We start from the raw sequence: 14,635 nt of genomic DNA, 5'->3' as shown, positions 1-14,635 counted from the left end.
CCGGCCAATAGCCGCTACGCCGCTGCAACGACGTAATTAGAGCGCTCGAAAGACGTCCATGCCGGGAGAAAGAGAAATCTTCTGAGCAAGTTTATAAGTTTATCTGATGGGCATTGGAGCAGTAATTTTGGGCTGAGGTACTTCGTGACCCCCTAATCTAAGTAAGCACTGCATACGTTCAATATCAATTTGTTTATTTCCACTCCAAGGAGCAGTGGGCTCGGAAATAAAAGCTCTACCGAGCGTGACAATGTTCCCGAGCCCAATGTTGGTTGACGAAGTCAACCAAAATTGAACTGAGTTAATTGACAATGTTGGTTGACTACTTTCTGGAAACATTTAAGATTTGGAAAAAAAAAAAAAGTTGAGAGTGTTGCGGGGTCCCTTTAAGAATGCTCGAGCACCTCGACCCTCTCCCTCACGAACTTTGGTCTCGGCCCAATGGGCACTCCTTGCCCTGGCTTCGCAAGTCCACAACACGGCGCCTCTCTCACTTCCCTCGTACACTGCGTTATCGCAGTCTCCTTTCGTTGTCCGCCAGTACCGGCTTTTCGTCCCCGTCATTCCCATTTTGCAGCCTACTCGGCGCTGCGCTCGCTTGGCACCCCATAATAAAACGCTTACGTGCGCGTCAAAGGTGGGAGGAAGCGGCGAGGACGAGCGACCGCTTTCGGAGCAACAGGCCGGAAGCTTAGCGAAGGCAGCGCCGCCACCACTGCCAGCTGGGCATGACGTCACATGTATTCCGCACCGCTTGTAACCTGAATGTCCAACGAGACGACAGACAGATCCACCGAGACGGAAGGTCCAAGCGGTCACGTGGTCGGCGAGACGAAAGATCCACCAAGACGTTAGGTCCAATCGAGCCTGAACGTCCACCGAGACGAAAGGTCTAACAATAAGACAGGTTTAGTGTGCTCAATCGGATGGCGATGGGTTTGAATCAGTTGTGTAAAATTTCACCTCACCAAAATTAACTGACCGTTTTGACAATTCTGTTAGTCTTATGCATGCGGGACTCAGTTTTGCGTCGTTGGACCTTTGGACGCTGAATTTTCCACACGCGGCCTACTGTTGTTCTGTACATCTCTGCCCACGGATCGACGGCGCCGATTTTTGTCGGCATGGGTCACCCACTGCTAACGCAATAAAAGAAAAACAACTTGAAGAAACCAGCCAAACACACACCGCCGTTCCGTTAAGGCGTAAGCGGCGCCGGCGTCACGAGCGCGCGCAATTTCGCCGGCGCGTGCAACTAACTGGGCCGGATCCGTACAAGCCGTTATCGCCTTTTCGGAAGCAGCTTGAGAGCGGGCCCTTCTTTTCTTCTGGACGGCGCCGGTCACAGTCAACAACGTAAGTGATCACGGCGCGGTAGGAAAAAAAAAAAAAAAATGAACGCGCACTCCGGAACGACGACGACGACGACGACTCGGAACGCTTCCGAGACCCGTGCCGCTATCGGCGCGGGGCAGTACGTGAGCCGATTATTTGGCCTCACGCCTGCTTTTAACGGCGGCGCGGGGCTGTGCTGAAAGGGGGAGAAGAAACGAACGTGGCGTCAGGCAATGTTTACCCGGACGAGGTCAACCACCCCATAGGACGAACGGATAGTAGTAGGCCCAGTGCAGAAGCAGCGTGCTGGCCACACAGAACTTCGCGGAGTGCTTCATTCTAGTCCCCGAGTCGAATCGCTTTTCTTCATTCGCAAGGACCTCCAGCTAAGGCTCAAGACCTCTTATTCTCCTAGTAACGCAGGAGGCATTTGTTTTTCCGGGTTGAAAAACAAGTTTCAACATCTTTTGCTCTCTCTCCTCTCCATGCGGAGTTTTTCAACTCCGTTCTTTCCCCCGCCGGTCAATTACCGCTCAGTAAACAGCACAATTCCGTTTTTAGCAACTCCGTTTTTTTTTTTTTTTTTTCGCACCGATCAATTACCGCTCAGTAACCTGTACGGTTCCCTTTTGAGCCATACCGTCGAGGCAGACAAACGAGAAACTACTACATACAAATCACTACAATCGTTAAAACCTACAACGGAGAAATGCCGGCGCTAAGACTCTGTACGACTGCTTATTAAGCCTGACAACGGGTTTACGTGTAAACGGGGCTACAATGCATCGAGTTTCCCCACTACAGAGATCGGCCATGCACTTTCGACGCTTTCAGCGGTCAACTTGCACGGAATGACGCAGAAACAAATATCTTTCGCGCACAGACACGCTCCGCATTACAGGCAAAGAAAAATTCAAACAGAACTGATACTGAATCACCGTTTCTAAATTACGAAGCACCGGTTGATTTGGTATACGACTGCTTGCAGAACCACACGTCGAACACACGCTGTGCACGGTGCGCGTTCGTGCGTCCCATTGTGCAAGAAACCGGCGCTGTTGCCCGTCACACAGAATGACCACCACGGTGAGGAGTAGATAGTAGGGAGTTTTTTAGCAGTCCGTCTGTTCCGTCGTTTACGCAGTTCTTCCGTATGTAGTCTTCCGGGGTAAACAAATGTCACGCGACGCGGTTCGACCAATGGCCGCTGTAGGCTGCATACAACAATGACAGAAAAGAGTGCCAGCACTCCGAAGAAGGGGCCGCAAACAATGTGGCAGTAAAAAAAAAAGTCTTCGATAGCTATATCCCCAGCCAGAGGTGATGTTTTTGCCTTCACAGCACGTAAACATGACGACTTCAGAGCCCGAGCAATTTTTCACACCAACTGCAGATGTTCAATGTCTAGGAAAGGACTTGTGATAAGAAGTCAAAAAGGAAGCCTGCCAACCAATCGGGCATTTTGAAACTGGAATTAAGGCGGCAGGGAATGCACAGCGTCAAAGAAGAAGAAAACAGGCAACCCAATTTAGAAAACCGTGCGCGGACGTCAGCGCGAACGCCCAGCTGACGGCCAGGGCGGGAAGAGGGGGGGGCACACTACTGATAACGACGGCACCCCGGCGAACGCGCGCCGACGTCTTGACGCCTCGCGTCGGGAATTTGCGTGCGAACGCGACACGTGTGCACGTTGGACGCGGCTTTTGCAACGCCCGCGAAACGCGCGCAAAATAGCATTGGTGCAACTCAGCACAATACCCGGTTGCGGTAAACACGCCGATGCGGAGCTAAAAACACCTGTTGTAGTATTCGAATTTTCACCACATCCTTAGCACACACCATTAATTTAAAAAGGCACTTTTTGGTAAATGGCATGAGACACTATACTCGGTGACAACTTAAGAACGGCACCGGAAGTGGCCGCTGTGCCTTATCACCGTAGCCGGATGTTTCTCAGCGCGGCGCAAGTAGGGCGTTACTGGGAATATTTTGAATATGGCGTGAGCTGTTCCCGTGATTTTTTGGACTTACTATGCTTATAAACGACTCCAGTGACGACACACGACACGAAACCGGTTGCGCATGCGCGCAACCGGTTTCGTCGCCTCTGTGTATGCGCAGCTGCGCCGGTCGCCAACCGGGTACCGTACCGGGACCGGTTTCCGCGCGGAGAGGAGTTACAACTCTATTCTCGACATAAGTACTCCAACTTTTACGGGTTCAGCATTGACAGCAAGGCACGTGCATTCAGCAAACGTTGGGATCAAGCACAAAAAATTACCCTTGAGATGAGCAAACTTGCTGAAGAATAGGAAGTTTCAGAGTGCGCCCAAAAAAGTGAAGGACTTCGGGTAGCTGTTCGTTAGTTAGTCCTTCATTTTCTTGTAAGAGGGATTTCAGCAGAAGCGGAGGTCAGATTGCCTCGAACGCTCCAAACAGCTTTCATGTCTAGCGCGGGATCGCAATTGTTATCAGGTCTGGCCGTGGTAAAATGGATGGCGTTTCTAAATGCCGTTGCAACACGTGAAGTTTTACAGAACGAATGAACGACACAACGAACCTAGTACAAAACCAGTTAGGCCATATTGCACTGCCATGCATCGCACTCTTTTGTCAAGGTCTCTTTGTAAAGCGGAACCCTGCTTAATCCCTACGATTTCAAAGCAAGCAAAACCATTAACGTAGCCGCCCACAGCCTCGTTTCATAGAAAATCGAGTTCCTGTTTGCATACCAGCAAGTTTTGTGATGGCCGACGCATCGCACCCAGGGCGCCAAGGCCTCGCAAATCCCCTACACAATGACGAAAGGTTATAGAGATGGAGAAGTCAAAACCGTCGTTTACACCAGAGGGCGTAAGTACATTTCAACAGCTGTCTGGAGATCAGCATTGTTCGAAAACTATGGTGACCATCACCGGGTTGGCGATGACACATCCGCCCAGAATGATATGGTCATGACGAACACTTGCGACCCTCATTTAATGACACTTATGCGTTACTCCGTACATTAGAATATTTCTTGCAGGTTTCCGTCGTGTCCCACTCCCTGCTAAAACTTCTAGAGGTGAAGCCGTATATTTCCCATTGCGAGAAAAAGCGGCGGCGAGACGGACCCAAAGCCATCAAAATATGTCGCCAAGTGCGCGACGCAAGCGCCAAACAAGGGAGAACGAGTGGAGGCGAGAACACGTGGTTTCGGAACACGCGAACCCTTGAAGAGTGCAGTGGCGCTCCAACAACACTCGTTTCAAATCCACTGCACTGTTCGTAGGCAGACACGGAGTCCACGTTTCAACAGGGCACAACGCGACACTCGCCGTCGGACTTTCCCATGAAGGCTGTGAGATCTGTGTGACCATTACGGAACGAGCCCCGCACCAACAGGCCTCGAGATTGCGGCACCGCCCAAGAACCTTCCTGCGCACGCACGGGCAGACTCGACATGGTTGTTCGTGGTGTCCGACTCATTGCCTCTCTTAATAAGTTTTTTTTTTTTTGCTTGATTGTGCATTGTTGCTATTCAAAATGAAAGTTATCGAGGCCTGCTTGAGCATTGGGGAACAATATAAAAAGCTTGCCACCACCCCTCCCCGGCAAATCAGGCCACTGCATTTGGAACAGAGCTCCCACGTACGAGCAGTGGGTGGACCGGCTGTCCAGCTCGGACCTTTAGATCCAGCGCATGCTGATATAGAGGGCACGACGAGAAGCTAGCAAGGACCAGGGCATCCCGGACTAGCCGACGCCCCCCGCCGGTGGTACTCTCACCATCCTGCACCATTAAACTCGGAATTGAAGATGTTTGTTCTCTCTCTCTCTCGAAGACCCTACTTTACCCGTTTGGGTAGCCATGTTAATGTATCGTCGCCTTTCTTTACTCGCTATGCATTAAACTGCGTTAAGTGCGGACTTTGCTTTTCGTCGTCGGACCAGGGGCAACTCTCCTGCGTGCCATTCGCCAGGTACACTAACTCGACAAGATGGGGGTATGCCCCATCCTGTAACGCGCTCCACAGCATCGCCCCGAGCCGGTTCCTACAGTGCAGGCTCACAGTGCCGCCACCGCACATCACCCAGCAACGCAACAGTCCCCAGCAAGCCAGGCCTGTCTGCCACCTCCCCGCTGGCTCTGCGACCGCTTCTGCTTTTTTCATCGCCGAAGAGGATGGCGGTGCTCACAATATCGGCAGAAGCGACTTTAGTACACGTACAAATATTATTCGAAAGCATTTCACCCGCTTAACTATGGTGATTTCACATTCTTACACGTAAGCAGTCTTCAAGGCCTCTGCCGATTTTTCAAGGTAAATTCCCGGTGAAAGCATATCCACGAAGCATATGTAGATACAGCGTGGTTAGCTGTTAAAGGGAACACAAGAATTCATTACCAACGCTCCTAAAATGCAACCTAAAGCGCATGTGCCTGTGTGTTGGGGGCCTCTGGTCAAGGTGAGGTCCAAAGTTTCGGCGACCTTCTGCTTTCTGCACATCTGCGCATTAGCTATAGCAGACATTCTGAAACAGAGCGCCTTGTTCCCTTTAGCAGAGGACCGCACATACATCGAGGCTTGTTACTTTTGAAACAGTTCTTGCGTCAGAAATCAGATGAAAGGTGCCGGGTGGGCACAAGCTAGGATTGCCTAGCCTCCTGGAGCAAGGCCCAGCCCACAACTTTTTCCATAAATGTCGCTATACTACTGCTCGTACATAATCGCTGCAACAGGGGAGAGCGCACTGGTTGGCCTTGGTCTATGGGTGATCCGAAAAAGGACACACGAGGAAGCGAGTCACATAGCCAGATGTAGCACTCACCTGGAGCTCACACCAGGCAACGGCGACTCCCGTGGCGGTGTCGAGTCCCTTGTAGACGGTCTTGAAGGAACCCCGGCCAATCTCCTCCTCAAACTTGAGGAAGCGGCCGTCGGGCGACGTGTCCCTCGCCTGGACGTCCTCCTCTGCGGTGACCGAGGTGGCCGACGCGGCTTTCTCGGCGGCTGCCGCGGCGGCAGCGGCGGCTGCAGTCGCCGCCGCGGCGGACACGCTGTCTTCGGCGGCGGCGGCGGCGGCCGCCTTACTATCCAGCACCAGCGCACCACCATCGCGCACCATCACCAACACGGGCGACGACGGCGCGGCGGCGGCGGTCGGAGCGGCCACGTCCTCCCCGGCCGACGCCGCCGCGCCATCGCCGTCGCGCCGCTCTGTCCTCTCGTCCTCGCGGCCTTCGGGGATCCCCCCGTCCACTGCCTCGGCGGCGGCGGCCGGCGGCGGCTCGGCGGGCGCGGCGTAGGGCTGGAAGCCGCCGTTCTCCAGCTCAGTGACTCGCCGGGGCGCCGTGTTCCTGCTGTGGTTGCTGCTGCCGCCGCTGCTGCTGCTGCTGCAGCTGTGGTGTCGGTGGTGCACCGTCAGGGGCACGTAGCGGAACGGTCTCGGCTCGGGGGCCCGCGGGCGGGAGGGCGGCCCGCCGCCGGCGCGCCGGCTGCCGGACACCGCCGTGCCGCACGACGTGCCATCGGGCGGCGCGCGACGTCGGGCCGCCGCTGCCGCCTGCTGGCTGCTACCGTGCTGGTGGGCCGGCGAGCCGGCCGGTGCCCCGGCTGCGGCCGTCGACGCGGCGAGGCACGAGTGGCGTCCCGCCGGTGGGGCGGTGGTCGGGGAGGCCGGTGGCGGTCGGCCGCTGGCCGCGTGCCGGGCGGCGGCTACAGCGTTCGCGGAGGGGTGCGGCGCCTTGGAGAAGAAGGGCCGCCTGGGCGGCGGGGTGGGCTCGCCGGACTCGGGGTTGGCGTCGTGCGGCGGGGCGGCGGTGCTGGCTGCACTGGTGGCGTCCTTGAGCTTGGACGAGCCCCTCAGCATGTCCGGCGGCCGCAGGGACACGCGGGCGCCCCGGGCATGGGCCGGCTTCACCGCGGCCGGTCGACAGGCCCCACTGCGTTTGCGCAGAAAGAGCAGAGGTTCACACTTCTTTCACGTCATTCCCCCACCACACACGAGCGATAAACTGATGGCCAACAAACTGTATAGAGCAATTTTGCTTTCCCATCGCAACTTCATTGAGTGTTGGATATTTGTACCTATTACATATACTCCTATCTGTGTTCTTTACACTTCCAGCCCTGCTTCGGTCAATGTATTGTACGCGCTGTTAGGCCTACCCAACTGGCTGAACTGCGTATTTTTCCGTTTTCCGCTACGACTTGTAAGGTATATGGAAAAACAAATGATTGGTCTGTTTATATTTTCGAAGTGCTCACTGTACGGACTCGATCTTTCAATTAGGCTTTGTCAGGCAATTCGTGCTTCGACAGTCATAACGTCAGCTTTGGCTTCTGTGGTAAGCTTCTGTGGCTTCTGTGAAAGCTGCCAGTATCTTCAACCTTAACCTCAAAATTTGCGATGCCTACAGTAGCTTTCAATTCCCTGTTTGCGAATTTCTCAACTGCTCCCCGAGGTTCTTCCAAATTTACGAAGCAGCCACAAAGAACAAAACTTTAGGTGAAGCAAAATTAAAAAAAAAAACACCTGAACACCACTATCACCTGTTCCTACCGTTCCATGTCCCTGGCTGACATGGACTGCGCCAGCACACGAAGAGTAGAAAGTCCCAACGTCAGTCGTGGACAACGAAGGGCGATATCTTCTCTTGCACTAGACGGAAAGCGAAAGAGGCACGCCAGTGCGGAGAACCAAGTTTCGAGGAGGGCTTGCAACACAAGAATTGCCACGGGGAGCGCAACCAACAAACGAGACTTGCAAGGGGGACGTATCAGGGACCTCGGAGGCAGCGATTGACAGCCAGCGAGCCTGGCAAGACGGAGATCGGTCGATGACCCCCGTTTCCGTCAAGAATACCACACAACGCGTGCACAGGGTTCGCACGAAGTATTTACTGAAAATTCAAAGTCCTCCAGGCTTCCCCAGAGGCCGAAATTAAAGGATCTGCCCGTCGATTTTTGTGGAGCCCATGTACACTAGCTCGTATGAAAGCCAGCGTTCTATCGATTGATTGTTTAAGGAGCCGACGCAACGCAGGCGATGAGGCCTGCGGAGGGCTCCGGATTAATTCGACCACCCGGGGATCTTTAACGTGCGCCGAAATCTCGTACACACGGGCGTTTTTGCTTCTCGCCTCCACCAGAAAAGCGGCCGCCGCGGCCGGGAATCGAACCCGCGACCTCGTGCTCAGCAGCACAACGCCTTAGCCACCGCGGCGGGTCAAAGCCAGCGATTTATATAGTATGGCAACCACAAGGGATTCCTAAATAAATTGGTGAAGATAATTTTAATTTGGCCCTAAGCTTTATAAAATCGGACCGGTGGCGCCATGTGGTGTCTAAACGTAACACTACCGTTCGTATACGCAAACAGCAACGTTACAGTTTCGGCGCGAATCAGCCGCACAAGGAGTATGACTCCACTCTGTTGCTGGGGCAAGTTTTTAAATAGCTCTTACAGCTAAAATTATGTTGCTGCACAGCTCACTGCCATGGTTGCAAGCATTCGTTTTGCCAGCATACTTAAGGCGGCACATGGGTCTTTGGGACCCAAAAAATTGCCCCCCCCAGAAAAAAGCATTTTTTTAGGTACCACTTTTCTCTAGGTTTGCACAGCTTTTGCTCCGAAAATTCCATACGTGGAACAGTACCAGGTACTTATAAAAACCACAGAGGCCTGATTTCAACAAATAAAAAATTATTTTCCCAAAATTCCCCACTTTTTCGCCACGAGTAGTATCGCAGTGATACAAAATTCTCGAGAGGTAAATCCCAGCATGTAGTGCAGCTAAGAACATCATTTCTTTTGCACTGTGAAGCTGAATGTTTAAACCATGCGATATGGGAAGCAGGTGTTGCATTTTGCGTTTCAGTAGTTGTTTAATCAGCATTATTTTAATTGGTTAGCAGGAATAGTTTAAGCCTAGGAGTTAGAATTGATGTAAACTTGTATGTGATTGCAAAACAAAAAAAGCTGCTTCCCATGTTTCATTCTCCACAGCTTCTGGTATCTATTCATGTCTTGCTGGTAATCTTTTGTTGAATAGTTTTTTTCCTATTGTTCCCAAAAACAATCAAGGAAATTTTTTAATAAACACAGGAACCAGTTACCTAACATCAAAACTAATTAGATATTTGAAATCAGCTAAAAAACTGAAAGAGCCTATGAAGTTTCGTCAAAACTGGTTGGAAAGAAAAAAAAAAGTTTCTAAGACAGTGTGTCCCCTTAGGCTAGTAGATCTAAAAATTCCGCTTTCAAACGTTCTGGGGCGCCAGCGGAGAAACCTTTCCGTTCAAGGTGTTTTAATTGATGCCTTTTCATTCGGGATAGACTACACAAAAATCGGCTGGCTACTCCTTTAAGACATTTCGTTTACAAATCGGATTGCGTTGCCCGCAATTCCTTCCGGTACACCTGCTTCCTTTGAGCTATAGACTAGCCAGTACAAATGTGCTTTATGCCTGATCCGTTCGGCCAGCAAAACGCAAATTCACATCGGCCCGATCGATTCTCAGGAGCGATGCCAAGGAGTGACAAAAACAAATGCAGCGTACTTTCCAATAGTCTAGCACACATGTTGCAAATAAGCGGACATTGACAACGCGAAAACGATGGTTCAGGTGGACGATGAAAAACAGGTTTTACAACGGCAATAACACGACTTTTTATGATCCAGAGCAACTCGCTAGAATTTTCCTCGATATATACAGTGCGCGTCACCCGCAAATCTCGGCTAACATACTTAATTGCAACAGTTACGACTGAAACTTCCTAGGCGCGCAAGGTTGCTTTCCAGATTCGGATAGCTCACGGGATCTACGAAAGGAAGTCAATTACCATAAAAACGTTTCAATGATTTCTCGGCGCTAATACGAGTCGCAATTAATGGAGGTTGGCGCAAGTAACAATTGGTGACAGCAAGTAGACCACACGAGTCACCGCTACGAGTGTCACTGACCAGACCCGCCCACACCACCGTCATCAGTGACCCGTAGCTGTAACGCGCAGGTCCTTGCGGCTTGGCGAAACAGCCTTAGAAATTGCGACGTGCGGCCGTCCCCCCAAACCCGCATGTTCGATAAAGACGAAAGGCGCCCAACTACAACAACAAAACAGCGACGCCGATACGAAACGGAAGAAAAAGGGGGGTGGGAGCGATGAGTTTAAAACAGGGAAGAGGGGGAGATGGGAGGGAGGAAGCAAATCTTATTAGGTTAGCTGGGAGTAGGGCAAGTAAGAGTAATAATACAGGCAAGTCGGCTGCTGACAACCGACGCCCCGATTCAAAGGGAGGGCCGCTAATCATCATCATCATCAACACGGGCACCCGGAATATCCAAGGTGGAAGCCTCAGGTGTCTCATGAAACTCGAAAAGGACTTGGGGTTTTTTTTTTTTTTTTTCAATTTCTTTGCTGCCCTGGGGCAAAATGGCGCAATAAAAAAAGAAAGACCACAGCCGTCGCCGTCAAAACGAATGGTACGAAAATGTCCGGCGCCGAAACAAGATAAGAAAACACATTGGGGTTCGCGTAGTATTGGACCCGCGTGGCCGAGGCAGCAGCCTGCGGGTGCACGTGACGGCTCATGAGTAGAACAGGCGGGGGACGCTGCCGCGTGAATTGCGGTCAGTCTACCTGTCGGTGTAACTGGCGTCGAAAGACGAGGACACGTAAGACAATAGAGAGTTTTGGCAGCCCGTCTGTTCCACTGTGTACGTAGTTACCGCGATGACCGGGACCCGACTGCGCATGCACGCGCGGAAGGGCGAGGAGGAAGGGAGAGGAGGCGCATCCCACCGTTGCGAATGCACGGACATGGCGAAGGCCCTACCGCGGCGAAAACGCAAGTGCCCAGACGGGTCCCGGTCAACACGGTAACTACGTACACGACGGAACAGACGGACTGCTAAAACTCTCTAATGAGGAGACAAACACGATGTAGCCGTAAACGATAAAGGAATCTCCGATAATCGCTAGGCTTTCGACTAGCGGACCTGAGACCCTGAGGAATTTTCATTACGTCGTGCCGACGAACTTGCTTTTCAGTGACAATCAACAGAGCCTCTACCTGCCGCGATGAATTCGTCACAGTCGGGGCAGCACCGGGGGCGAAAGCTTCTTGACGTGCGCTGCGCGGTCGGAGGTCGGCGAAGCGATTAAAAACACGCTGAGCGTGAAACTCGTCGGCAGACAGATCACTCACTGTTGGCTCTTCACACGCCGCGACCGCGCGACCGTTTATCGAGCCACGCGCGCGCTCTACACGAAGAGTACACCGGTCCCGCGCACTGTCGTTCTCGAACAGATTAACAAGGAGAGAGATACGGTCCGCGGAAAAGTTCAAGCACCTTAGCCAACGAATTCTGCGATCCTTCGCACAGCCGCTACCTTATAACGCGTTCATTAAAACTGCTTCGGGCGGACAAGCTCTTAATTAAACTGCAAGAAAATTTTAAAAAATACCAACGCAGCTTGTCCTATTTCACAACACTGTGAGCTGTCTCCGGCGGAGTCCGCTGCCAAGCACCCAACCTGATGCAGTTCACCGCCAAGCTATGTTACGAACACGCACACGCAGACACGCACCCTACACAGAATAAAACGTCCGTGCGCAAGGAGAATGCAATGACAAGCGCATTTCAGTGACATGCAAAGATACCACGGAGCAAGAATATTTCTCCGTGCAAACATACCATGCAGCGGCCAACACGCAGCGCTTTGCCCGCCACTCAACTAGCGCGACCTTTAAAGGAGCCATGAAGAGAAAATACAACTTCGTGTGATTTGAAAGAACTAGGTTTCAGTATCCCACTCAGCTCCATTACAGCCACAAAAGATGTTTTTTAACGAAAAAAAAAGCAAGAAGTATTTAACAACTTTCAAATTTTGCGCCACAGTGACGTGTTATGAGCAAGAATGACGTCATACGGGCCAACAATAAAACACGATTTTCAGTGCGTTAACTGCACGTTAGCATTCAAGTGATGCGGTCAAATGTAACTAGAGGCCCCATTACAGACGTCCAGTCATGTGTCGCCGCGACAGGTCAGTTAGGCGGCCGCCAATCGCACAATCAAGGTTCTGTGACGTCATAGAAAAGTTGCGGGAAATTGGCTAGGGGGTCGCGACTGCTTCACACATTTTCTTTAATATCTCCGTTATTTGTTCGAAGTTTGCGATGATATTGGCATCATTATTATCGGGACTAAGCAGTCTTTCTAATAAAACCAACTTGTATTTTGTCTTCCTGGCTCCTTTAAACTACGTCCACACTAGCGTCGTGAAAGTGAACATTTCGACATACTTCTGTCTGGTTGGGAAGTTACTGAACCGAGATCCAGTTCACGGTTGAATGTGAACGAGACGGCTCCATTCCCTTTATTGACGCCCAAGTGACAAGAGGAGGCAGACAGGAAGCCGACGCACACTGGCCGCTACCTTCATTTTAATTCGGCCCACCCCGCTAACCACAAAGCCTCAGTTGTGTAGTCTTTAATTAACAGAGCTGATGCAATTTGCTCGTCCGAATCAGAACGTAAGAAAGAAGTAAGCCGTGTATTTGCGGACCTCAAGAAAAACGGCTACCCGAAAAAGTTCACTCCGTAAACCGCTGCAAAGAGCAGAAGAGGGTGACAAACTCTCCAAGAACTTCAACCGCCGGACCCCTGAAACGCGTGCCGGTGCCGTATATTCCCGGAACAAGCGAGGCCTTGGCCCGCATTTTCAAAGGGGTAGGAGTACACATAGCCCACAAGCCTTCGACAACTATAGTCCGCTTAATCCCCCGCCCCAAAGACCGGCCGACAATACAGAAGGCACCCGGGGTCGTCTACCGCATTCCGTGCGCGGGGTGCAACCAAGGAGGTTGTATAGAACATACAACCTCCTTGGGTGCAACGCCTCGTACATTGGTGAAACCAAAAACCTGCCGGAGAGGATAAGGCAACACAAGAACAACGTCCGGAAACAGAATAGAGTTCGCAGCGCAGTCACCGAACACTGTGAAGTGGCCGACCACAAAATTGACTTCTCCGGAACGGCCATCCTCGAAAGGGAAACGAACTGGAGGAAGCGGCTTTTCCTCGAATCGTGGCATATTCAACGCACACCTGGGAATGTTAATCGCTCGCTTGGCACTCTCCCCTCGGTGTACACACACGGATTACGTGCCGCAGCGAGGGGCTTTGTGCGAGGCCAGCAAATGTGAGACTATAAGACGCAGCTGCAGCGTGGCCACTGTCACCCCTGAAGAAGAAGCCGCGCCGGCTTCGAAACGTCGGGTGTTTGCCTTTTTGCCTTTGTATTGGTTGGAGCCTAATTAAATCTCAGTACACTAGCGTCGAACTTGCCGTGCCGTCCTGCCGACGGCTGCCAGCGGCGTTGCGCCGCAGCCTTCACCCGCAGCGCGGGCGACGCCACGGGCGGCCGTCGGCAGGGCGGCACGGCAACATGGGAAGAGACGCAGCTAGTTTACAATCATTTTTGAGGATATCCTCACCCCCCCGCACGTACACAAAGCAGTGAAAGTTTTGTGGAATTCACCCCAATCCTACATCCCCCACATCAAGTTTCTTGACTTTACTTTTGCAGAAGTCCTCGTAGCAATTAATGGTGTCGTGAAACAATTTTGTCAAGTTCTGTGCTGAAAGGGTACTTACAACTGTGAAAACTAGATATGCAAACTATTCCTAGCTATTTCATTGCATGAAATTTGCACATTGTTACAAGAAATGCCGCTACGGTTTCTCTGGAGCCATGAAGGCAAATTATACAACTTTCTTCAATCCGAAAAAACTAGCCTTTGGTACCTACCCCATTCAGCTTCACTGAAGCTACAAAATACGTTTTTTTTTAACCTAAAAAAAGTAAAACACTGAAAAACTTTCAAATTTCGCGCTTCCGTGGCGTAATATGGCCACGGGTGATGTAACATAAGCCAGCACCAAAACATCTTTAGCGGTTTGTGTGAATTGAACGTTAGCCTCCAAGTGACACAATCAAACTGAACTACAACCACTCCATCTCGTTTCTTGATGGTGGCTAGAGTGAACTAGAATCTATTCTAGTTTACTCTAGTGGTGGCTTAGGTTGGCGGCTGCAGAAACAAGATTCTGTGACGTCGCAAAGAAATCGCTGGAAAATGCGGGGGGCATTCGTCACTACTGCATCTGTTTTCTTTAAAGGGAAGGTGAAGTGGTTTTAGAATTAAAAGAAAAGTTGACTAGCAGCGAGTACACATTGAATAGTTCATGTGTACGAAATATTTTCGCAATACATGCAATAGAAGCGGCGCAATGAGCAAACAAAA

General features: G+C 51.6%; 1 protein-coding gene across 10 annotated transcripts in view; it reads right to left on the bottom strand.

Annotated features, from left to right (window-relative positions):
- The window catches only part of Wnk (Wnk kinase), a 202,495-nt gene that overhangs the window by 171,478 nt on the left and 16,382 nt on the right, over positions 1-14,635 (bottom strand). For all 10 annotated transcript variants that reach the window (XM_077690157.1, XM_077690152.1, XM_077690154.1 and 7 more), the window contains exon 2: positions 6,148-7,261. In XM_077690157.1, coding sequence (XP_077546283.1) covers positions 6,148-7,188 — 1,041 coding nt within the window. In that variant the 5' untranslated portion in view covers positions 7,189-7,261. The remainder of the gene's footprint in view (positions 1-6,147; positions 7,262-14,635) is intronic.

This window comes from Haemaphysalis longicornis, unplaced genomic scaffold, assembly GCF_048455015.1.
Source record: "Haemaphysalis longicornis isolate Haplotype H1 unplaced genomic scaffold, Haemaphysalis longicornis Haplotype H1 scaffold_10, whole genome shotgun sequence".
NCBI classification, from domain to species: Eukaryota; Metazoa; Arthropoda; class Arachnida; order Ixodida; family Ixodidae; genus Haemaphysalis; species Haemaphysalis longicornis.
Note: the sequence above shows the minus strand (reverse complement) of the source record. Positions and strands in the feature narration are given on the sequence as shown.